Source organism: Ambystoma mexicanum, chromosome 5p, assembly GCF_040938575.1.
Source record: "Ambystoma mexicanum isolate Mex_15411 chromosome 5p, UKY_AmexF1_1, whole genome shotgun sequence".
Lineage (NCBI taxonomy): Eukaryota > Metazoa > Chordata > Amphibia > Caudata > Ambystomatidae > Ambystoma > Ambystoma mexicanum.
This window is the reverse complement of record NC_090930.1, coordinates 1,152,026,614-1,152,053,247: the sequence shown is the minus strand read 5'-3', so window position 1 is coordinate 1,152,053,247 and position 26,634 is coordinate 1,152,026,614. Positions and strand designations below refer to the sequence as shown.

Below are 26,634 nucleotides of genomic sequence, written 5' to 3'. Positions count from 1 at the left end.
GATGCAGAATAACGCAAAGCAAGGTTCATCCATCGGGTGTGGTTTAAATAGCCTCCTGTAGTGCTTAGATGTCTCCTTCCACAGCCACGCCTAGGTAAGAAAAGAGTTCCTGCTTTCCAGAAGAGTTCCAGTGTTCTGAATCTAGGGAGTGGCTCCTGCCCCACCCAACAGGAAAAGTAGTTCCAAACAGAAGAGGATCAGAGGCTCAACTGGCAGGCAAGTAAGCAGCATGGTCTGATGCAGGTAAGTCCACCCAAGCATTATGAGCCCGGCGCTTCCAGCGCTGGGACTGGGCATATTTATGAGCCTGGTGCCACTGGCGCCAGGACTGGGTCCAAAAGGTCCCAATTGGGACTGGTTGGCACTCGGAACCTGGGTTATGGATCTGCTTCCAAGGGAGTTGGGAAAACCCTGACCTTTTGGAAGCAGAGATCATGACACCAATTTCGTCGGGCGGAGAGGCCCGAGGAGGTGGTGATGGGAGGCCCATCCCGTCGTCACCACCGTCGTCATCCGTCCCCGTCCTGGGCGTCTCTGTTCCCGTGTCATCCCTCGGATCCGGGGAAGGAGATGAAGGCTGTGAGGGCCATGCCGACTGGAAGGGCGGTGAGGGATGAGTTCTCCTCCGCTTGCTTTGAGGACTTCCTGACGGTCCAGGCTCCACTGGGTCGTCCGCTGGGGATAAGGGCAACCTTGTCCTTATCTCTGTACACAAGGCCTGGATCGCCACCAAGATTGCTCCTGAGTTATCCTGTGGCCCAGGTACCGGCTGCGACGGGCGTGACGGTTGGGGAGTGGAATCCTCCGCCTCCACGGGAACCTCGTCGGCACCACCGTCGCTTTCTTCATCCACCTCGTCGGGATCCCTCCCGTGGGACCGGACTTCCTCGAACCTCTTGTCCAGTATCTTCACGACTTCAGCCAGCTCCTCTTCAGAGGCTGTATCCGTGTCCGTGATGGCCACTGCCCCCCCTCTTTTTCCACCAGGGTTCTCACAGGGGTCTTATCGATGGGTTGAAAAGAGGATTCCATCCGCGGTGGCAGGGAAACTCTGGGCCCAGAGGTTGCCTACACTGGTGTAGCCTCCACAGGCTTCGCCAGGGCCGCCACGACTCCCTCTACAGAGGCCTTAGCGGGGTGAATCAAGGCCTTCACGACTTTGGAAGCGCTTGAGGCCTTCACCCTGGGGGGAGGGTTGCCACCTCACACCCCCTCAGCTGTCTCTGTCGGGATCGACCGGGACTTCTCCCGAAGCTTACCCGGGTTCTCTGACTTCCTTTTCCCCGAGCCAGAGCGTTGGCTCGTGGTTGATGGCATCGGTGAAAGTGCCCCCTGCCTGGCAGCCGAGGAGCCCAACCGTTCAGCGCTCCCGGTGCCCACGGACTCACGGTGCTTTGCCTTTTGTTGGGCCCCCATCGCCAGAGCACCCTCAAAGGTCCTAGCAGACCGCTCAGACCTCTTCTTCTTCTCACCTGCTGCTGGGCTCTTCTCCTCCAGCAAGTTGGTGAGGCGGATACGCCAATCCTTCATGGTTCTCCTCCAACATGTTCTTGCAAAACGCATAGTCTTTCTCCACGTGCGTTTTGTCTTCGCGAAGGTAGAATGGGCATCTACAATGCTCGTCCTCCTTGAAGACATTCTGCAATCCGCATCCAGGGCAGCTCCTGAACAGCTTGGATCTGCGCATCGAACTCGATGAAAACTTCGCCCTTGAGGAGCGTAGAAAATTCCGAAACGGGTCCCCGTTGATCGGAAGTAGAAACGGTGGAGCTTGAGGCTCGATTGACCGAAAAAATTAGATTAAACTCTTTGAAAAATCGCAAAAGGCAGTAAAAGTTTGAGAGCTATAGCACGAGGACTCCCAACACTTCAACGTGCGGTAAAAATCTGAAGATGGCTGCCAGAGGAGGGGCTTAGGTAGAGGGCAGTCATTGGCTGAGGGCAGTATGACCCAGAGACCACTGACTGGTTATTAGGAGAAAGACAGTTCAGAAACAAAACTGATTTTTTTTTTAACCGAGGATTCCCAGCCTGACGACGGGGAATATTCATGAGCATGTGAATCCATGCCAGACCCCATGCTGGAGAATCATTATAGCTAAAACAGGTGAGAGTAAGGCAGTGCTTTTTAGTGATTGAATATCACGTGTGCATTGAAGAGCTGGGGGAGGGTCTAGTTCAGGCCCTCCCCACACAGGAATGGGGTGGGTTATGAAAATAACTATACAAGATGAAATGTAGACAAGGAAGGGAGAACGGAATTGGAATGGTGGGTGCAAAATATGGAGGCATGAACTGGGCAAGCTATTTTCGGAGAGGTTCCAGAAATAATGTGTTAGATGCAACCAAGTCAGGATGGGGAGCCAGATGTGGTCAGCTTGCGACTGGGGGAAAGTGGTCCCAGCAGGAGTGAGTGTTGCACATCAACTGCTCAGACTTGTTAACAGGGTTGTTCGCAGTGAAAGCTTTAGCAAGGGTGAACTGCTGCATTCTTCTAAGGATGGACAACATCGCTGTGGTGAGATACATCAATGGCATGAAAGGAACAAGATTGAAGATGCTGGCTGAACTGGCGAAAGACTTTTGGCACCTCTGCCTGGTGAAGAGAGTGTCCTCCTCCTAGAAGCGAACAACACAGCGGATTGCAACTTCCTGTATCTTTGACACTCCAACGACTGGAAGCTAAACAGAGAGGTGTTCGAGAAGCTCCAGGAAGTATGAGGTCCACTGGATACAAAACTTTTTACCTCCAGGTTGAATGCACAATTACCAAAGTAGTACAGTTCAAGGTTGGATCCGGGAGTGTCAGGAACGGATGTGTTTCTACAGTCATGGAGCAATCCAGTGAACTATGCCTTCCCTCCGTTTGTGATGATAGTGAGGACCTTAGCAAAGGTTTGCACAGACAGAGCCACAGTTGTGATGGTGGTGCCCTCTTGGACATCTCAAGCATGGTTTCCAGTTCTTATGCAACTTTTATCAGATTTTTCTCGAGTGGTTCAGAGATGGGTGGATCTTCTGATATATCCAGTAGGGCAAGTTCACCTGTTAGTAGTGACAGGGAGGCTAACATTGCTAGTTTGCGAGGTTTTGGGCAGAGATGAGGACTGCTAGGCATTTCAGGACAGGTTGTAAAGCTCATCAAGTTGGCATGGGCTCCCAGACCAGTCAGGAACTACGGTGGCAGAAAGGATAAGCTTGGTGTGAGTGGAAAGGTTTTTATCCCATTTCTGCCCCTGTAGTTCAAATTATGAACTTTTAGCATCCCTTTCAGAGGAGGGCAGAGTGTTCACAACCATTGAATATGTAGGTCAGAAATCTCTGCAGGTTAGGTTGTTCAATGGTGGGGCAGAAACAAAGCACCTTTCATCCCCAAATGCGGAAATCAACCTGTAAAAGGAGTTTCACTGGGTTGGGTACCAATAATAGAAAAATATTCAACTGTAAGCAGTAGACAATGATGAGGAAATAAAACCCTTCAATACAAGATGGCTGTCATGGAAATGCCTAAAGAAACTGCCAAAGTCCCTTCTTCATTTCCATGAGTAGCCCATGTGATGGAAGCAAATCACTACGTGCAGGCAAGCAAGCAGACATTCGGAGGAGGGTGGGGTTGAAGGGTAACGATTGTGAGATAGTCAGTGACCCATCGAGGGAAAGGCATGCTGAGGCAGGGTTCCAGGAGGGTTGAGCACACTGAATGCAGCCCATTACAAGATAGTAATGCCCGCCTTGCGTGTCCTCTAAATGGATAAAGTCACCCTAGTGCGATTAAATGTGAATTGCCATTGATGCTTGCATTTTATTTTTTGCGCTTACAATTAGTTCAGGTGGAAGTATTTGCAAAATAAATCTAATTATTATTGTTTCTAAGAGAAGTTATCAGAGATTTCATAGCAATAACCATCAACTGGTACTTGCTAGTAGGTATCAGCAACGTATCGAACCACGAACAAATAGCCATAACCCATACAAATTCCATAGTTCAACTTGACAGCATAGATGGCAAAATACATTAACAATTATTGGCAAACTAGTGGAAAAGTCTGTGTACATCGGCTAATATGCTCAAAGGAAGACATTTTCAGAGTGTAAATGTGTTATGTGGTGTATTTTTTTTTTTTAACTTCTTTTTATTATTCAGCGTGGCAGCAACGAACAACATGAGGCGTTACAGCATGCATACCATAAAAAAAAAAAAAAAAAAACATTGTCGGTGCACAGAGGTTATTACATAGAACATCACAATCCGTGGGTACAATCATCGTATGGGTTGGGCAACAGAAGCCCGCAGCCGGGGAGAGGACCTAGGCTGGTGGGGGGGAAGAGGGCGGAGGGGAGGCCCCCGGCGTCGCAGTCAGATCGGACATGTAAGAGCGAAACTTAAGCCATACATTTCTAGGTCTGGAGTGGGTAGGTTGTGTATGGGACCAGGCTTCCTCAGAGTCCGAGGCCCAAGTGACCGCCCTCAGCCATTGGGCGTGTGTGGGGGGTGAGGGGCGAAGCCAACAAAGCAGGATGGAGCGCACCGCAAGCAGGAGACAAAGGCCAGCTAGTTTTTTGGAGTCACGGGAGAGACCCGGGAGGTCGTGAAAGAGACATACCATCGGAGAGGGAACAATGGGATGGTCGAGAACTGCAGACATTGTCGAGCAGACTGCCTCCCAGAACCGTGAGAGGCGAGGGCAGGACAGGATCATGTGAATGTAGTCAGCATCATCATGATGACATCTAGGGCAGCTGGAAGGGTGATCCCTGGACATGCGATGTAGTCTGATCGGGGTGTAGTGAAATCTATGTAGTATCTTGAATTGAATAAGTTTGAAGCGGGAGTTAAAGGATACTCGATGTGTGCGCTCGCATAAATGTGCCAGGCGTTCATCTGAAATTTCAACACCCAGGTCCGCCCCCACAACCCCCTCAGTCTAGCGAAATCTGGGATAGATCTGGACTGTAACATCGTGTATAACCTAGAGATTTTACCCCTTGTGGGCCCGGGGGAGGTGAGCTCTTCAATAGCTGGGCCGTCCGGGGGCAACGCAGGGAACATTTGGTAAGTGCGTTTGAGGGTCCGACGGAGGGATGCGTATTGAAGCCATGCACCCTGGTCGCTCCTCAGGGGCAGCGGTAGATCGGGCCATTCAACAAATATACCCTGGTCAAACACGTCACGCAGCAGCTCATAGCCTGCGTCCGCCCAGCGGCGCACCGTGCCCGGTGGGACCCGCGGGACCCCCGGGAGGAAGTTCCAGAGGGGAAGGTTGCCGTGAAAGGCGTGTGTAGTTTTAACTAGTTTCCACATCTTTGCCAAAGCAAGGGAAGTGCAAGCGACTGGGCTCTGTGAGTCCAATGCCAAGGGGGCGGGGTATATTACCAAAGAGCGGATGTCCCGGTCACTGACCGCAAGCCTCTCAAGGCAAACATGCGGGGGAGGGTCAATTGTATTAAACCAGTGAGATGTGTATTGGATTTGGGATACTAGCCAGTACTTGAGAAAGTTAGGGGCACCGAAGCCCCCGTTAGAAATGGGAGTAGATAAGGTGTCAATTTTAAGGCAGACCGCCCCCGAGTGCCAGAAAAAGGAATTCACGGTGCGGGTCAAGTCCCGGAAAAAGCCCTCCCCCGGCCACAAGGGTATGTTAGTGAACCTGTAAAGCAACTGGGGTAGCACCACCATCTTCAATAACCCTATTCTGCCCGCCAGGGAGATCGGGAGCTTGTCCCAGGACCGGGCCTTAGCCGTCAGGTGTGTGAGATACTTCTGATAGTTTTCCTGGAAGGTCAACGCCTGTCGGCGAGTCACCACTATGCCCAAGTAGGTGAATGTAGACTGAGCCCATGTGAAGCCCAAGGTGTCGGGAGGAGGGAGAGTGCCTTCTGTGAGTGGGAAGAGAGTGGATTTTGAACAATTCACTTTGAGACCAGAGATTCGACCGAACCGAATAATGTCCTCCAATATTGGGGGTAAGTTGATGGTGGGAGAGCGGACAAACAACAATGCATCATCCGCATATAGGGACACTATGTCCGCCTGGTCGCAGTGCGGATGCCCCTGTGGGCATGAAGCTGGCGGAGCATGTCGGCGAAGGGCTCTATTGCTATAGCGAAGATCAAGGGCGAGAAGGGGCACCCCTGCCTCGTCCCCCTGGCAATCTCAAGGAGGGGGGAGCAGTAGTCGTCAGTGCGAACCCTGGCCACCGGGGAAGAGTAAAGCAATCTGACCTAGGAGAGGAAGGAGGGGCCAAACCTGCAGCTATCGAGAACCCGCCACAGGTACTTCCATGAGACCGAGTCAAACGCTTTTTGCATGTCGAGGGTGGCAGCTACTGCCTGAGTGTCAGGACTGATTCTGTTGATTATGTTAAATAGGCGCCTCAGGTTCAAGGAGGTGGAGCGCCCGGGGATGAAACCCGCCTGATCTGGATGGATAATAGATGGCAGGAGGGGAGCCAACCGGAGCGCCAGGGCCTTGGCATATACCTTGACGTCGCAATTTATGAGTGAAAGCGGACGGTATGAGCCACATTGCAGGGGGGATTTGCCTGATTTAAGTAGGACTGTGATTGTAGCCTCCCGGAGTGAAGGAGGGAACACGCCGGACTCCACAGACTCTTCCCAGAGAGCTAGCAAGTGAGGAAGCAGCTGTGACTTAAACTGTTTGTAAAATTCGACCGGAATGCCGTCCGAACCGGGGGCACGCCCCGAGGATAAGGAGTCAATAGCGTCCGACAGCTCCTCCAATGTGAGGGGGGAGTCGAGGGAGGCCGCGGCTTCCGGGCACAGGGCTGAGAGAGGGAGGGCACCGAGAAAGGAGTCGATCTCCGCCACCGGCACCTCATCTGAGTTGGAATATAGAGTTTCGTAAAATGTGAAGAATTCCCTGTTGATGTCTTGCGAGGAGACAGCCATGGAGCCGTCAGGTCTCTTGAGCCCGATTATGTGTGGGGACCCCGTCTCATGACGGATCAGACGTGCTAAAAATCGACCAGGGCGCTCTCCCTCCCCATATCTCCTCGCCATACCAGGACTATCCAAGAACCTTTGTTCGCGATCCGCGAGGGATCGAAACGTGTCTAATTCCGACCCTATGTCAGCCAGGTTGCTCGAGGTGGAGTGAAGTGAGCATGTGGCCTCCAGGGTAGATAGTCTAGATTCACTAGCAGCGAGATCCCTCCGGATAGACTTCAGAACCCCATTCTCCTTGGACAGCGCAATCCCTCTGATATAAACCTTAAATGACTCCCATTGAGTGGCCTGGGTCGCTACCGAGCCCGTATTAGTCTCGAAGAACTCTTCAATCGACCGCTCGAGCTCGGAGCAGAACTCCGGGTCCAATAAGGACAGGGGCTTCAGCCTCCAGCTACGTGTCCGGCCAGGATCAGGACCCCAGCCAATTGTTACAGTGACTGGAGAGTGGTCAGACAGTGTTCTGGGGAGGATCTGTAGTTGTATAACGCTCTTAACCAGTTCGTTGGAGATTACCCATCTGTCAATGCGGGAATAGGAGTCGTGGACCGAGGAGTAGAAAGAGAACACTCGGGAATCCGGGTAAAAGAATCTCCACGCGTCCACCATGGCGAGACGGGGCAAAGATGATAGTGCAGCATAGGCTGCCTTAGAAAGCAGACGGGGCCTGGATCCAGATCTGTCTAGGGCCACGTCGAAAATCGTGTTAAAGTCGCCTCCCCAAAGGATGGGAACCAGGGGGAAGCCTTCAAGAAGGGACGTGACATGTATATAGAAGTCCGGGTCATCTAGGTTAGGGCCGTAAATATTCATCAGGACCACCTCCCTGTGTTGAAGCGTAGCATGGAGCAGAACATATCTGCCTTGAGGGTCTATTTGTGAGGAAATAAGGGAAAACATAAGACATTTGTGGATAAGGGTCATGACCCCCGGTTTTGGGTGGAGAAATCGGTGTAGTATCTATGGGGACCCCAGGTTTTGGCAAAAGGCATACACTGTTCCGCACGGGCATGTGTCTCTTGCAGAAACAAAATCTTGGACCCATGACGCTCGGTCTGCAGCTGGAGCTGTCTCATTTTTTTGTAATTTCCCAACCCACGCACATTTAAGCTCGTGAAGGTCAGGTCACTCTTGGTCACAGATACAGTGGTAATCGAGAGAGAACGAATGTCAGTACCCAATGGGTCAATTTCAAGGTCCTGCAACACCAGGCCCTGAGCACCACCCCATGGTTCGCCTCCGCTGCCAATGCCAACTTTTTAACATCAAACACCCGAGCATGTCCCACCCCCACCCACATCCCCCCTCCCCCCAAACAGAGGGATGACAATCCCAACCCCCCTCAACCAAAACCAAACCAGAGGCATCAACGCCTGGGGGCCTGAGGGCCGGACTAGCCGCCGTAGTCCGGGCTGCGGCAGATCTAATAAGATAAAGGGTGCCCACAGTGGACCTTAGCAAATAACTTGGACAGGGATCTGGCACGTGGTGATAAGGCACACATTTGTAAAATGAACACAACAAGCAGATTCCGAGGTAAAGGATCGAGTAACCCCGATACGGGAAGGCGGCCTTGCACGGCCCCTCCATGTCGGGGCGAAAGGATAACTGCAAAAACATAAGGAGAGGGGAGGGGTCAACCAGGGAAATGTTCGTCGATGAACCTGGAGGCCTCTTCCGGGATCGTGAAAAAAAACACCTGGTTGGCGTGTTCAATGCGGAGTTTGGCAGGATAGAGCATGGCGTATTTGACTGAGTGGTCCCGCAGCCTGCGCTTCACAGCCTGGAAAGTCTTGCGTTCGCGTTGGACAGCCGTGGAGAAGTCCGGATAAAGATGAATCCTTGCACCATCCAGTAGTAGCTCCCCTTTGAGCCTAGCTGCCCTGAGGAGGGCATCCCGGTCACGGAAATTCAGCACTCTAGCTATGATGGGCCGGGGTGGAGCCCCAGGTCTGGGTTTAGCCGTCAGGGCTCTGTGTGCCCGCTCAATAGCGAAGTGTGGGGAGAGCTTGGGAGAATCCAGGAGCGAGACCAATGTGCGCTCGCCAAAGTCCTCCATCGGTTCGTGCACTTCGTTCTCGGGAACCCCGATAATGCGCAGGTTGTTGCGCCTCGATCGAGATTCCAGGTCCTCGTTCTTCTTCTCTACCTCAAGGACTCGGTTGGAGAGAGCGGTGACCTCGGAGCGCAGGGCTCTCAATGCATCCTTGGCGGAACCGACCCGTGTCTCGACTTCTGACACCCGACTGTCAGTCCGCTCGATGTGGGCCTTAATAGAAGATATAGTACCGTTCATGTCATCCAGTTTTGAGTGGAGTGCGGTGAAGCCCTCGCGAATGAAGTCCATCATATTTTGGGATTCCGGTGCTGCATCGGGTGGAGGTGCTGCCGGGGTCTGCTCACTCGTCTCCCCCGCCGATCTCGACGCAGCCTTAGCGAACATGTTGATGGAGCTCTGTTTCCTCACCCCACCCTTAGTCATACTGGCGATGCTGGAAGTCAGGTGGGAATAAGGGGGGGATCCAGGCCCTATACCACCCGAGGCAGGGCGCAAAGTGTGGTGCGAACAGGGGGTGATGCAGGTGAAGCCTTGGCTGTGAGTCCGTGTAAATGCGAAGTTGTGGCCCCCAGCGTAGGCCACAGGGTCTCAGTTAGCCCAGAGAGGAGCGGGGAAAAACGTGGGGAGACCTCGGAGATGGCTGTTCCCAGGATTGGGGGCAATGGCGCCCAGCGAGCAGTGTGTGAACCTGGACCAAGACACAGGTGGATGAGAACGATGAATGATGGGGGAGCGCCTCCTGGCACAATGCCCACGTGGTAGATAGGCCACAGCAGCGTACACAGTGGTGGAAGGCAGGTCAGGCGGGCGGTGGACTGAAGATCCCGGGTGGTGTAGTGACGGCAAGATCACTGTGCCCCCCCCCCCGAAGGCCACCATGGGAGGAGACACCCGCAGCCCGCAGTAGCCAGTGGAGCGGGGGGATGAGAGAGATTCCGGGGGCGACACCAGAGCAGATACGGGCCGGGAGAGGTGTCAAGCCCGGGGCAGCACCAGCCGCCGATGGGCCCAGAGGCCGGGTGTGCCGGCGGACAGTCCCCAGTACCGTATATAGAGGGGGGCGAGGCCACACCGCTGCCCAGGACAAGTCCGCGGGGGCCTCCCCGACCCACGTACCTGGTGGCCTCAGGGATCCGCTCCGCCGTGTGTGTCTCCCGCTGTCAGCAGGGGGGCGGGGGGATGGCTCTGGCGAGGCCCAGCAGAGCGGGCGTCCTCACGAGTGCGCAGCCGGCCGTGGCCACTCGAGCCCGCAGAGCGCGGGCAAAGGACGTGTCTCGGCCACCCCCAGCCTCGCCGCAAGCTAGGGGGGAGGCGGACCGTCACCCGGCAGCCCGCACACGGCCCCAGGCGAGCCCCTCCGCTCCGTCGGAGGACGAGTTCCTGCGCGGGAACGCTGCAGTTGGGTGGGGGGATGGTGCAGCGGCGTCCAGGAATCCCGCTCCGGGGATCCTATTCCGGGCGAAATTCAGTCCGCAGGGTCCTCGGGGCAGCCGCCACAGAATCGCATGAGCCGCGATCGGCTCACCAGCATTGAAAGGTGCCGCTTCAGGATCTCGGGATCTGCCGGCTCCGGAGCTCGATACTCAGGCGGTCATTTTGTTCGGCGCTCAACAGCGCCCCCTATGTGGTGTATTTTAACATAATTTGCGTTAATAGAAAATATTATTTTTTTGTAAAAGATCTTGCTCCTTTTACGTGGAGGAGTAGTAACCTCAAATAAAATCTCATAGAATCCATTGAAAGTTCAACATAGTACATACAGCCAATTGTTGTATCTGCTCCTCATTGTCTTGGATTCCACTTATGGGTTTTGGACTCAAATATATAATGTTGAGGGATGCAAGAGTGATACAATTCAAGTGCAGCATGATTTGAAGTAGACATAAGATCATTAAAAAAATTAATTGAAGTCAAAGTTTAAAACGTACATGAAGAATATTATTAATATGATAGATACCAAGAAATATTACATAAGTACATTAAAAAAGTAATTTATTTTGTTAGAGAAATAGTGCTTAATCAAATGAATTTCTGTTTATATATATATATTTTTTAATGTATATTTTCTTAGTGCATGCCACTTGAAGTATGTTGTTAAAGGGGTCTCACTGCCTTGGGCCTTTTCTGGAGCTAACTGTATGTCATCATTGTTGAAATACACATTTTGTTCACCTGGAAGATGAGCTTGAAGTCTTGTTATTGTATGCATAAAACAACAGCTCCCTCTAGCGGTGATAACAGGCGAAGAGGGCAGGAGGGCTTCGGACAAACATACATCTGGCCTTTTATTATATAGTATGATGATAGATTGCACTTTTCTAATGTAATGGCACTATGACTAATCGGTACTCACCCTATGCTAGCCCCATGATAACACCCAGCCACCATCAGCATAGCCTAAGAAAGGGTAGCTTCTGTGCATACTATCAAATATCTCATTGATCTCATAAACATTTCTACCTAACATGTATGGACTGAATAGCAACGATATTTCTCAAAAACCAACAAATTAACAATATGTGTGAGATAGCTCACCTACTTCTTCTTGTAAAGAAGCTTTTGTTAAACTGGCACACAATGTGCACGTATTAGCACAAATAATGGTCACAACAGTTGAGCCTTTAGATTAAATCTTTTTCAGGCCACCTGTGCACACTGCACTTTTACATCATAAAGTTCCTTAGCATAAAGATGGGGGAGACAGGCAGGACAAAGAGGTCCTCATTATGAGTTTTTTTTGTGAAATTAACTGTGGTAGTTCTGCCAAAGCCATTTACTGTTGTATTTAGAGGCAATTCCTTCAAATTGCATATTGTTGTTATTCCCAGTTATAAGTCCATTGGAGAAATGATTTCTGGCAGTAATTCTGCTAGTGATAATTTCTCCCATTTTCGAAAGGAAATAACTCCAGCCACACAGATGAGGTATTTCCTCTGGTTTTCTCCAAACTTGGATAATGGCATAGTGGTAAAAATGGCAGAATTTATGTAACCACCATTTGTTTTGCTCCTACAGTCATACGAGTAACTCTTGAGCCTGCGAGGTAAGGCAGACACTACACATTGGTGATCATCAATTGTAATGAAAAGAAAATTACATTGATCTATTAAGTGTTAAAAATGTCAGAGAGTAAAACACGTTTTTGTACTGAAATTAGTTTTAACACATAGAACGTTTTAGATTATCCATATTTACAATCCATTAGAGCTTTGTTATGATATGGTACAATTCTTTATTTGTTTACTACAGTTGGCTGGCTTTTCCTTCATTAGTGCCGCAAAAGCAAAAGCGAGCACAGGCGGGCATCGATTTCACAAAATGGATGCCCCCATGTGCTTGCTTTTGTACATTTTGAGCTTCAATTGCTCAAAATTTTACATAGGAACTTTAAAAAAAAAGTGCGAGTATATTTGTTTTATTATTGCCCATCTTTTTGGGCAATAACATTTTTTGGGCAAACTATTCCTTTAAGCATGCACGCATGAAATGGGTTGTCTAATGCTTCACAAGTGCAGGAATTATTTCTGCTTGTCACATGGTGACAAATACTTTGGGCACATAGGTACTATGATAAGTACCACAGACACCACCAAAAAATAAATGATTAATGGGAAGATTTGAATTATTCATATCCACGGTCATTGCTTGGTTCAGCTTCCATGCTATGGCATTTCCATCTTTCTCTGGCTTTGCAGAAGGGGAACAACCAGATGCAGATTAGTCTTGGAACTGCAACCAACCAATGGGAGCTGTCCATCCCAGCTGGTCCCCTTCTGTAATGGCACAGGTGGGCTACAAATGATGAGATGGAAGCTGCACATAACCAGGGGTGTTGCTAGGTCTGGAAAAGATCCAGGGCTACGCTAATTTAGGGACTGTCGGGACTGGGGGCTAGCTACCCATTTTGGTGTTAACCCCTGAGCTTCTATCCAGGGCTACAACCAAAAGACCTGGGGCTATAGCCCCCTCAGCCCCCCCGATAGCAACGCCTCTGCCCATAACAATGCTTTCCATCCACCACATTTTGGAGTCTACTTTCAAAAGTACTGAGTGTGACATACCTGTAGTGTCAACCCTTAGAACTTCATAGATTAGGAAGTCAGCCTTTTCCTTCACCAGCTGGTTTTGCAATATTTTGACGACTTCTGCAGCTTTCATTATTTTGGAAGGATCATGATTCTGAACATAAAACACTATCATGGTGCTGCAAGAGAAACAAAAGAAACACAGAGAAAAACATATTGCAGTCAAACGCATGAAACATTTTTCTAGGAGTGTGATACTGTTCAATATTTGCACCATGAACCTTCCTAACATGGGAACAATGTGCCTATCCCTAAACAGTAGGGAGGATTAGGAGAAACAAGGGCACTATATCAGTACCTTCTGTGAAGGAGATTATTCGAAGACTGAATGCCACAGGTAGTTAACCTTTTTCCCCTTCACACGTTCATTCACGCAAGGATCAGCCATTTCTTATAACTTCCATGTGAGGGTTCACTGGGGATGGCTGTTTTCAAATGGAAATGTAACATACCGGGAGGATATTTCTCCAATGTAATTGATTTCTCTTGTCTTTGCCATTTTCCCTGAAACTATACTAGAATGATTTTTGTGGAGTGTTCTAAAGTTGACTTTTTTTAAATTAAAAATATTTGCGTTTTCTTTGGGTTTTTCATAGTTAGCCATTGCAAACGTTTCTCCTTTCTGAACGCTGTATCCTCCACTATGATGCAATGGCAGAGGATTTTTGAATTCACAAATCAGCTGCCATGATGAGGGGATACAGCTTTTTCTCTGTCATGTATATCTTTTCTTGTGTTTGTGTGTTGCTCTAGGATGAGGGGAGTGTGAACGTGATATTATTTTTTATGTGAAATATAGTTCTCTCTTGCCTCTGCTCAACGCCCCCTGCAATGCCGATTCATAAGGGACCTCAGAGGGGGTGCAAATGGAATGCAGGTGAGGCCATTCATAACATAACCTTATAGACAGATAGCTTCCAACCACAGGGTATATTCCAACTTGGCGGTTTGAATGATATAGGCAAAGCAAACAGTGTTCTGCTTGTCCTTCAGATTCCATTCAGAACCCCTGTGTAGAATATAGTTGACAGCTACTGTGAAACAGTGACTTGCTGTCACTATTATTATCATATGGCCTTCCATTGCTTTCTGCCGGTCCCTGCAGCCAGTTGAAACATTTAAGACCATCCCTGAAAGACATGTAGCCCTGGTGTTTTTTGCCCTGGTCTGGCAGTTGCTCACTTGCCCCCATATGCCAGGAAAGGACCTCTCTACGCCACCCTTCCCCACAATCAAGCTGCAAAAAAAGAGAGTGTTAGGTAACCTGAAAAACATTAGCATTACCACATTCACCTCATGTATTTGTATGATCTAGGCTATGACTAACCTTTACATCAGGCTAAATAGCTAACCCCCTTGGGCAACCCAATCTACCTAGCTGGCCTAAAGCGCACCTCAATCTACTCCTCCCCTTCGGCTTTCGGACGTCCTATTATTTACTATATCCATTCTTGTGTGTCTATAAACACTCCCCCCAACTTTCTAATGGCAGCTGAAATCTACAATTGTCCCATGTCCCTTTTTGTGGTTGTCCTTGTCTGTATACAACCTCCTCTTGGGGTACAGTACCTTCTGTCCAATAGCTTGATCAAGGCATCATGCCATGTTTGGCCTCAATCCCCGCTCTGCTACAGGTTTCACTCTCAGCATTAGGAGGGGGTTTCAGCCATTGATGGCAATCCTTACTTCTCTGTGGCAATGTGTTTACCAATTGTCCTATGTGGCAGTGTTTGATTGAGCCTGTGTACTTGAATGGGAAGGGCTCACCCACTTCACTGTCAAATTCTTGAGCAGTTTCCAGTCAGAGGGCTCTGATGAGCATGTAAACCATTGGTCCCCACCTCAGCCTCTTCTAACCCTGGCATTGGTTTGTGTTTATTTCTATTCATTCCATATAGGTGTTAATATGTACATAAAGTCGCCAATGAACTTGCACCGGAAAAACTATGTAAGAAACCTGCCCATTGCTCACCCTCCCGATTCACTCCCCATTTGAAGGCTCTCAAAATCCAATACGAGCAGGCAGAGCGTCAGTGGCTGTAAACTTATCCCGACCAAGATATAGCTTCTTTAAAAGCTACTCACCTGATTGATCATAAGGCTATCAAGGAAGCAAGGTTTTCTATTTTTAGACTCATATTTTGTCAGTCAAAAACCAATCCAAAGAACTTTTTGGTGTTACCCAGGAATTGTCCACTCCGGCATCTGTCACTTCAGCCATTAAAGCATCTCAAGTTTTCTGCGATGCTCTCACAGTTTTATGTACCTGGAAAATAGTACAAATTCCGGAGTTGCACAGGATCCTCTTTGGCCCACCATCCGACTACTGAAGATCAAGTTTTTAAGATTATCGCAAAGCTTGGGTCTTCATCACCCCTAAACACCAGACCCTTAAAAAGATCAAGGAGGTTGGGGCTGATATTGTGCCAATGTTGACGGTTTCTTTGAACCCCTCATTGGCTACTTGGACCATTCCTTCTGACCTAAAGTGTGCCATTGTTTCCCCTATCTTGAAGAAACCAGCATTGGATCCGGAAGCCCCGGCCAATTTTAGGTCATTCTCCCTTCTTATGCTTATAATGAAGGCACTGGAGGCGATTGTTGTGCTCCAGCTTTGAGATGTTCTCAAAGATTTTAATGCTCTGGATACATTCCAGTCGGGGTTACGACCTGGAATGGGCACGGAATCTGTGCTAATTTTTGTCATTGACGAACTAACCATGATCGTGGACTAGAGAGGAATAGGCCTGCTTATACTTTTATACCTGTCTTTGGTAGTCAGCACAATTTCTAGGGTGGCTTCAATCATTCCTCACCAATCGGACACAAATACTTTCTCTTCCACCTTTCTTCTCAGCCCCTTCTTCTCTCAACTGTTGGGTTCCACAGGGTTCATCTATCTCTCCATTGCTTTTCAATAATTATGTTTTACCACTTGGCAGATTAATTCACTCTCACAAGTGTCTTTTCTATGCCTGTGCAGATGACAAGCATCTGGTATTGATAATTAACCGTGAACATGATGATGCAGCATCCCATCTCAGGAACTGCCTAACTGCTGTGGGCAGCTAGATGAATGCCATTTGGCTAAACCTAAATGCTGAGAAGACAGAGGTAATGTTTTTCGGCCACCCCCTTTCCCGCTGGTTAAGAATCTCAGAATTAAGATGGTCTCTTCCCTCTTCGAATTACCGTAGGTTAGTGAAAGGTGTGGGTCAGGCCATCTCAAGCTAATAGTTCTGAGAAAAGTGGTCCATTTTATCCCGACCCATCTACGTAGTACTGTGGTTTCTGAAACCATCTCAGGAACACTGGATTATTGCAATTCTACATTACTTGCTCAGCTGAAACTTTGGATACCGTGTTTACAAGTACTGCAGAACTCTGCTGCATGCTTGGCTGTGGGCTTGCCCAAATTTGCCCATGTGTCTTCAGTACTACGGAGCCTACATTGGCTCCCAGTGGAATCACCAATCACCTTTAAGTCATTTTTGATGGTCCACCAGGCCTACTATAGTACCAGGGGAATTCTACCTCTGTGACAAATTTGTCAAATATGTTCTTTCGAGACAGCTGCGCTTGGCTAACCAATTATTGTTATCTGTGCCCAGCTATAACGGTTGGAGGAAGGGCCTTACAGGAGGCTGCTCCCCCCTGGCACTCTTTCTGCATGCCACTCCTGGCCATCTGGCATTCAGGAAGGCATAGAAAACATCTCTTAACCCTGAAAAGAAAAAGAGAATTATCATTCACCTAAGGGACTCTTTGTCTTTCTGTGTCCGTCACTGTGTAGCTTCCTCTTAGCGCCAAGATACTCTTGGGTCAAAGTTGCGCTCCACAAATTACAAATGAAATAATTTAAATGTATTACATGTAACCACCATCGAACTGGTCCCAATTTGGGCCAGGGATTGCAGACAGGACATACCAGTCAATGGGAAAGAGCTGAGAACTAGAACTATGTCTCCCATAAAACCTATGGGTCACAAAAGCAAAACCAGTCCTGGATCAAGGAAGTGGGGTTGCAGATTCCAGAGAGGGTTAATTATGAAGTGAAGTAGCACACCCTATCTCGTAAAACACAACATTTGGAAACCAGAATTCCCAGAATTCTCCCCTTGGCTTGAAAAAACCCTGGACCAGATCCTAGAGAGTCACCTATAGATCTGTGAGGAAGGAAATTAGAGAAAAGACCTACTCCAGTAACAAACCAATGTAGAAAAAAGAGGGGTGGACAGGATGCTCTCCTCATCTTTGTAAAATGGCTTCAAGCTTTTCAATCGCCTTAAGCTGACCGGACACCAGATTTATGAGAATGTTTTCAAGATTCATGGCCAGGTAGTTGTACCTGCTGAACTAGTTCCTTTAGCTGTGGCTTCAGTAATTAAGGTAGTGGCCTCTTCTGTAGGCCAATCAGGATCTTTGTGAACCTCTGGGTTCTTGTATGGCTGAAGCTGTTCTTTGCTTTCCCACCTTCCAGTGATAGCAGCATCTTCTATGGTCAGTATTTAGGGTGTACGTGATGGCTTAATCCACAAAGATATTTGACCAATCTTTTTGAAGGTGGGTCCTCCTAGCATTCCTGGCTAGGCCATTCTTTCTCTGATGGCCAAAATACAGCTTCCCCTTGTTTCAGGGTCCTTAAAGTTGGCCAAGAGTAAGTAGCTCCTCACTTGGATCACTTTGAGAGATTCCTGATGATCTTCCTCTGTGGATGAAGCAGCAAAGATAGTGACCCTCGTGATAGGGGGTCAGACACCAGGCTATGGAGAAAAGGACCTTTGTGATGCTTGGAACAGCTCCTGCAGCTGCTTTTCCATGTAGACTTTGAAAAAGGCAGGATCCCTGATCCAAAATGCCAGAGTTTGCCTAGAAGGGAACTTCACTTGGTCATGGTCTGTGATCTCACATCTGATGCTATTTGTCACTTCCAAGGGCGTAAAACACAACAAAGTTTCATGTGAAAAGGTTTCTTTCACAACACAAATATGCCAAGGGTTTAAAATGTACTGGGAAATGGATAAGGAATAATCAAAAGAGAGCAGTTCTAGCGTACATAAGGACCAACATCCCCTCTCTTACTTCCCTGTGGATCCACTATCTGGCAGTGAAATGAAAAGTCACTGACAGTCTCTGGGCTTTAAAATGTCCTGCGTATTTCTTTCTTGACTTGGTTCAGTCTTTGTTCATTGTCAGGATGTGGACTGTGTAGGACATTTTTGTTTGGGCTCTGGATTGGTTGATCACGTCATCAAAACCTGGGTGATAGTGTCAGACCTTGCTTCTTAGGGTGGGATATCACAGAGTAGAGCAGCCATAGTGGGTCTTGGGCAGACTCTCACAATTTCTCTAAGAACGATATTGCTTTGTAGCAGTTTAAGTGGGTATCTGGTAAAGTAGGACTCTTCTTTTTCTTGTGGCCTTTCTGTTCATGTCCTTACTCCTCTGCTAATGCCCTTGCACTTGATGTCCCTGTGATGCTTCACAATACCCGTGTTACCTTCTCCTTCCCTTTCTCCATCAATCCCTCCTCTGACTGAATCTGCTCAGGAGTCGATATGCTGGAATCCTCTTGTCATGGTTTCTCTGTCCCCTTTGCAGTTCATTCCCACACTTATCTTTTCTCCTCTCTCTTCTCCCGTTTTTCTTCTACTCCTTCCTCATCCTGCTTGACCTCTGCTAACCTCAACTGGGGCTGACCTTGCAGCCTTCTCCATATGTTGACAACTCAGCATAAAAAGTAGAGCTCAAAGTGATATTTTCTCAAGTGCAGCGTAATTAATTATAGGGAATACACAATTCATATTCAGTAACATTTTCAAAAAATGATACACCTAAAGTGATGCAGTCTCTTAGAAAAATATGACTGGTTGTAAAGTTAAACACAATCTGGTCAAAAACGCAAAGTAAAAACTGCTTTAATTAATTGGCCGCGTACAGGTGGAAGAGATTCCATACTATATACCAGAAATTCCCCAGTACCTCAACATAGCTATGCACAAAATGAGAGGAGAGGTGAGCCAATGGCTCTTAGGTACTCTTGCCTTACCCTTTGGTAGGTTAGTCAAGCTCATGTCTCAATTCTTCACAAACATGCACAATATGAAACTGATGAGATATAGATAATGTAAGGTCCAGATAAAGGGAACTTGTCCAGCAAACTGAACCTTTAATTAAAATGAAATCAATATAAAAAAAACAATAATAATCCAAAAAGAATACACATTTGACCTTTGCTCTTAGTGTCCCGTAGTGTTTCTTTTAAAGCAAAGTAATCTCCCACTGGAAGCTGGTTGCAAGATGGCCCCAATGAAGAAGTGTAGTCTTAGAATAAGGCCTGCTGGTGTTTATGGTAAAAAGGTTTATGTGTGAAACAGACCCGGAGAGAAGGCACTTGCATGAACGCATTGGTTGCTCTTTTGCCATTACCTTATGGGTGCCATAAAGTTTTGCCTCAGTGACTTGATTGGTGCAGCGCTTTTCTAATTAATCAAAATGTCCCCAAAGGGAACATTTTGTTAGGGTTTACATTTTTCATGGTTTCTTCTTGTTTAGACAGGATAACTGACTCGGCCTGCATGGGTGCAGAGTAGTGGGCCAAAGTCTACCCATCCATCTTAAGTAAAGAAACTGTCACTAAATTACAAATTCACTAACTGGAATTCTATCCTACCAATGACATGGCATGCCAGCATGCTGCCTCTCCCCATCTGCTAGTGATTTCTTGAAACAACTAGATCATTGGCTAAGAAACTTTGTAATATCTTCTTTCACTCAGGCTTAGAGAGTGGATGCACAAGAAGATGACAATTAGTTCTACCACAAGGAATGAGTACACAGAAGGAGGAATCACTTCTGCAGGGATTGGAGGGGGAAGGATGGGTGTAGTTCAGCCGAACTCAAGGACATAGGATGGAAAGGGAAAGCTACTCTTCTAGCTCCCATGTGGCAAGGTGGATTATGAAGGAATTTATCAAACTGACGGATGGAATGCAAATGAGTGAAAACATTGAGGCACATCCAGTAGGGTAAGGTCCTAAAAGGTTTTCATGAAATCTAGACAGATTATGACTTCTCCCAGAGTAAGATCTATAGATACTTGCCACTAAAACATGGCTTACAGTCACTGTTCACAGATAACATAGACTTGCCCCCTTGAACACCCATCGAAAAGAAAAGAATGTGCAGTATAGGAAGATTGCAACTAAACAGAGCTCTAAATTGCATAATTCAATATCAGGTTTTTCATCAAAGCACCTGATGAGCTGAGAAACGATGGGAAAGAGAGGTTTTTGACTTGGAGAAATAGTAGTGGGAAGCACTTCTACACCCCAAAGCATAAGGCACAAGCAGCAGACTCTGGCTTATACAGTTCAAAGTCCTCCACAGAATATATCCTAAGAGGAAGAGATTTAATCAAATGGGGAGGAGCAGGGGCAATATATCAGATACAAGAACATCACAGGAGGCTTGTACCATACCATATGGGAATATGTATGAATAAAGAATTATCAGTGACAGAAGCACGGGCAGTGATTTTGAACCTGAAGAACGCTCTATTGGGAGCCTGTTCATGAACAGCTACTAAGTTCTTCTTGGTTGCCGTATTCACTGTCGCCAAAAGAAACATTGCGGTTCATTGGGAGATGGAAACAATCCTGAAACATTCGGTATGGAAAAGCATGAATAAAATAAGCCTCTTGGAAGACGTTATATAGAAAAACAGGGAAACATGATAAATCATGTAAAACATATGGAGGCAATGGAACCAATGCTATCATTACACAGTCACCAGTGCTGAGAGGGAAGAGGAAGAGGAGACCCTGAAAAACGTAAACCAACCTTCCAACATTGCTGCCTCATCCCAGACTCACCAACGCTTCACTTACCACGGGAATGGTCCACAACCACTAAAGCATACAATCACTGCATGACACCTAAAGAAAAACATATGCACATACTCTTTGATGAGCAATAGACGCAAACCAGGCATACCGTGCATCGCAAAGACACTAGAATGAGATGCTGCTATGCAATCCTTTACTCACACTCAAGTGGCCTACTCAGCTATTTGAAGTCAGATTTTCGGAAGAAGAGAGTAGCCGACCCTATTGAATTTCAGACTTTTTCACAGAAACGTACCTCTTTATCCTAGTGTTCAGATGCCTCTGACCAGTCCATCTCAGGCTGTTTCACAAGGACATAATTGATCAGAATATTTTAAAAGCCTGTAGTAACGTATGGTATTTCTTTAACACTGCAATCAATTGGCACAATTGGGTATTTTGGGGCATTTAATACAGCACTTGTATGCTGGCCCAATCCAGTGTCCCTAGACTGCATTCCATCAGGCTCGCATTTTACCTTTCACTTTGGTTCAGGAGAAATGTATTCTCTTAGCACTCAAGAACATACGTGCTTCAGTTGCATGGCTTTGACGCCCAACATCTGTGGTCAAAATGGTTGTGTCACTCAAGGCACAATGTTTGGGGTACAGCAAATAATTCAACAGGTTTTCTACAAATGCCAGCAGAAGGGAAGCAGCTTCGGGGCTCCCATATTCTGATCAAACCAATCAGTTAAAGTCGGTGAATGATGCCAACATTAATCATTCTGCGAGTGCCATGTGGTTAGGATACAAATGTCATATTAGCTGTTTTTATTGTTCCAGGGTCGCAGAGGGATGTCATAATTTATATAAATATTGAGGCATTGCTATGAATGAAAAATCACTTGAAGGCAATTCCAACATATGATGAGCATGTGATTGTAGTCCTTTATGGAGGTGAAGGTTAAAAAACACAATCATTTGTATATAATTATATTAGCTGCAAAACAGCAGACAAGGAAGTGACTGCCCTGCCACCAATGTAACCTATTAACATATTTATTGAGGGATCTGTAAAGCACTTCATGCAACCTAGTTGTAGCATCAGAGCGCTAAAGAGGAGTAGGGGAGGATACACCAAGGATAGCAGAGGTCCATTAAGATGGTAGCATATTGCACTGATTACATAAGATGCCGTAAGTCTTCCTATAGGTGCTCAATGATGAGGCATTGAGGGGAAGGACCCAAAAGACAAATCAGCACCAATGGATGCAGTGCCAGGGGCAGTGCTAGGGTGCTCACCAGTTAGGAGAAACAGTTTAAAAGGCGAGAACTGTCCCAGGTCAGGGCCAGTGGGTTTGAAATCATGGGTATCAATATGGGATTTCTTCATCATACTCTGTGCAGAAGAGGATGATCTTAACACCCCTCCTGCATTTGAGTAAATCATTCTCAGCCTCACAAGTGTTTCAAGAGCGCATTCCAGAGGTTGAAGCCGTGAATCTGTAGAGTTCAACTCCATATTCCTTATACCTGATTGGCCGGATGTTGAGCAGGTTCGGATTGGCAGAGCATGGATGCCTGGGGGTTAAAACATCTAAGATAGGTAACAATGGGTGCTCCATGGCGGTAAATGTGGACCAGACACAAGGTAATGAATTAAGCTCTCTCTTTGTCAAGAACTAGTTTTGGGTCTTCAATGCTACAGAGATGTGGTCTCAATGTCAAAGTACAAAATAAGAAGGGCACCATGATTTTGGACTGTTTGGAGTTTATAAATTAACTTCCCTGAGAGTACCGTCTATAAGCTATTGTGGTTATATAGTCTGGAGATGACCACTACAATGATCAATGTGATTTTTTGGGGGAGCTCCAGAAAGGATAGAATGCTTTTGGGTGCTTCATTGAGATTATAAACCACAGTTAGTACACATATTTACTTGAGCACTTAAGAGTGGTGATTATTGAATATTACCACCAAGTTATAAACCTGGCGTCATACTATTTAACATTTGCACCAATGCTAAAAATTGAATAAATGCATTTAGCATCACTATTGCTGCTTAGGTAAAAGAGAATGAAGCACACTGGGTTCATCCTTATCCGAATGATCTAGAAATGTTTGCACAAGGGCAACAAATGAATCAGGTTGTTTTTGTACTTTACTCAATGTGTAACATAAAAGGAAATGTGCCTTCAGTATTTCTTTTAAAGTAGTTCAGTAAACGTAATTAACAAAACCCAGTCTGCTTAGTTTCTGTCCTACTGATTTTTTTTTAAATAGTACAGCTTTGGGCAAACTCTGTTTGCTCCATTCCCGAATATACAAGCCGCAAAATGTGTGCTAAATTAATTTTCCCCATTTTTTTCTCATGGGAATTCTATAGATAATCTAGCCCGCAGTTTGTCAAATCATTGAAAATTACAATCTTGATATACATGCACACCCAAACTTTACTAAGCGTGCCACAGTTGGAGAAATAAGTTAATAAGTAGGCCATAGGTGATCAGATTGCATATTTGGTGGATGTCAACACATCCAGAAACAATTTCCAGAAATATGTGTATACTTATAGATTTTATAGCATCTTCCAATTGCTTTTTGATATTTTTTAAATATGAACTTGAATAAACATATGATTGCCTTTTTTGCATGATTGACAAAATAATATTTAGAGATGAGTCAACAAAATAATAGTGGATATGAAGCTTAAAAAGGTAATATTGCTGCTCCTTGTAACACTGCCCTTTCAGTCTATGGCCCCAGACAGACTGCAATATTCTGACTTGTATTTGATTTGCTATGGGAGGTCAATTTGTTGGTGCAAAGACCTCTTAAAGTGTAAGCCACTGAACGGCCCTTGCAGAAGAGAAGGAGCAAAATCATAATGGGATAACTAGCTTTCTACACACATGTCATAATGTTGTTTGATGACGGAACATGCATTAAAAATGGCCCCAGCTATGACGGAAGCAGTCATGTACTGGGGGTCGACCATGGTCACAGGGTGCATCGGGGCAGATATGAGATTGGGCAGGGACAGGCGGTGTTGGGATGTGTGTCTCTGTGCCACCAGGCGGGAGGGGGGTACATGTATTGTTGTATCAGTAAAACGTGTGCATCCGATCTACCATTACATGTTATGCTTTTTGGAAATGTTAAAATAAAAATGTTTTATAAAAAAAAAGAAAATGGCCCTAGCCTTCATCTACAAGCAGTTCCATTTGGTCCACCTTGTTTAATCCTAGTGGCCCACTGCCTTAAGCCTAGTATATACTGTACACTTTGAAAACCCTCTGATCTGCTAGTAAGGGCTCACAGTAGCAAGGGATTAGTTGGCATCTTTTCAACAATGTGGTGTTCATAGCTCTAGCTGTGTAATGCTTCTGCAGAGTCTTGGAAACGTACACTAATAATTGTTCCGCAAAATCTCTAAATTGTTTAATATTGGAGCCAAGAACAAACTAGCTTTGATAAGAACTGAAGTGTTTAATATTCAAAAGCTATGGATAAAAATACCATTTGATGAAGGTAGCCTCACTGGCATTACTGTAGAGTGCAACACGGCTGACCATCATAGGGCAATACTACCAAGCTTGATGCATCATATTTTCTATTCCATTACACCAGCCTAGAAACAGGCGCTGTAAAGGTTGTCACTGACACAGACATCAAGCAAAACTAACGTGCATCAATATGATTATCCCAACCTCAATATGCAGCGCCTCTCCAAAACCTAACATACCTTAAGTCAGAGTGTGCATGTATCCTTTGAAGCCGGATGTCAGAGTCCAAGACATTAAGCAGCACCGCCAGCTGCCTCACCAGCGTGTCTTTCTGCTGCTCTGTCAGCTGGCCCACTCCCACCTCCAGGATCAGCTCCACCAAGTTGTTCTTCTTGGGATCTAAAGAAACAAAAGCGCGTTTTGAGTCAGGTTTGAACACTTCATACCAGTAAAGGGTCATTATTAGCAGAGCTCCACTTCAACAAGAAACACCAAGGAGGTTCCTCTTTCTCATCCCGGCCACCCAAATGGTGGAACTCAATGACAAGCGTTTGAATACAGGGGAAGATCACCTAGTCTTCAGAACACCCCTCCCTTCAAAACCAACCGTCTATTCACAGGCCTTTCATAGAGAACTGAACATGGTAACTTGCAAGGATGGGACCAATTTGAACCTTTCAACCACGTAGGCACATAAGGCTGAGACTTGGAGACCCTGCAGAACCATTCAAAAAAGGTATTACAGAAATACAACCCAAAAGGTGGACCTTTCGACTGTAACAACATACCAGCCATCAGAAGCTGGAACCAAAGGTCAATCAGTGCACCAGGCTCACAAAAAAAGATGGAATTGATACACCAATTGGCATCTTCCTTCCCAAACTATCAAACACGCCACTTCCTCTACTAGCACTCTTACACTACATACTTGGACACACACATACACACTTCATGCCTGTTACCACCACTGCATTAACCTGCGTGCAACCCACAACACTTATTGCACTATCCACCACATCTGTAGCTCTGTCACAGGCCCCCTCCACGCTAGTGGCTTTCGCAGGACCCAAGAGCTATCCTCTAATAGATACTGGGTTTCCCCTTCGGATAAAACATATAGCCAACACACACCACATTGAACCACAATGGCAATTAGGACTCTGGTACTCCCAGCTTGCACTCATCTGCACCTCCCAGCTTCTTCTGATTCTACCCCCACTAACCCTGTCCTCTTTTCTTCCAGCGATATTGCGCAATAAGGACACCAGAATGAAGACGTGTGCAATAGAAGACCACTTTGCAATCCATCTATTCTACAGAGGCATTTGTGAGTGGATCAGTGACTTGTGGAAAGAGTGTGAAGAAGCATGATTGGGACAGTGGTGCAGGTGAGGGTGTTCTGATGCATGTGGAACTCGTTTAGGAACCTTCGAATATGGACACCATCTGCTATGGCCCCTTTTATCTCCCATGCCATCGATAATCTACCCAACCGTAATTTAAGGTGGTTGGGTGGGGGTAGATGGAGTGGCGGTAGGGCGGGTGGGGGGTAGAGAGAGCAGTTGTAGTTTTAGAGAAAGCAGCGGGAGGGTGGGTGGGGGTTTAGAGAAAGCATCTTGGGTGTTTAGAGAGAGCAGCGGGTGGGTCGGTGGGTGGGGGTTAAGAGAGAGCAGCGGGAGGGTGGGTGGGTGGGGGTTAAGAGAGAGCAGCGGGAGGGTGGGTGGGTGGGGGTTAAGAGAGAGCAGCGGGAGGGTGGGTGGGTGGGGGTTAAGAGAGAGCAGCGGGATGGTGGGTGCATGGGGGTTTAGAGAGAGCAGCGGGAGGGTGGGTGGGTGGGGGTTTAGAGAGAGCAGCGGGATGGTGGGTGGGTGGGGTTTGTAGAGAGAGCAGCGGGATGGTGGGTGGGGGGGTAGAGAGAGCAGCTGGGGGGTAGAGAGAGCAGCGGGAGGGTGGGTGGGTGGGGGGTAGAGAGAGCAGCGGGAGGGTGGGTGGGTGGGGGTATAGAGAGCAGCGGGAGGGTGGGTGGGTTGGGGGTAGAGAGAGCAGCGGGAGGGTGGGAGCAGCGGGTCAGTAGAGAGAGCAGCGGGAGGGTGGGAGCAGCGGGTCAGTAGAGAGAGCAGTGGGAGGGTGGGTGGGGGTAGAGAGAGCAGCGGGAGGGTGGGTGGGGGTAGAGAGAGCAGCAGGAGGGT

General features: G+C 47.2%; 1 protein-coding gene across 5 annotated transcripts in view; it reads right to left on the bottom strand.

Annotated features, from left to right (window-relative positions):
• Positions 1-26,634, bottom strand: part of KIAA0319 (KIAA0319 ortholog) — an 806,237-nt gene that overhangs the window by 88,351 nt on the left and 691,252 nt on the right. For all 5 annotated transcript variants that reach the window (XM_069613622.1, XM_069613623.1, XM_069613620.1 and 2 more), the window contains 2 exons: positions 24,685-24,844; positions 13,087-13,229 (listed from right to left, as the gene is read on the bottom strand). In XM_069613622.1, the coding sequence (XP_069469723.1) occupies positions 13,087-13,229; positions 24,685-24,844 (303 nt within the window). The remainder of the gene's footprint in view (positions 1-13,086; positions 13,230-24,684; positions 24,845-26,634) is intronic.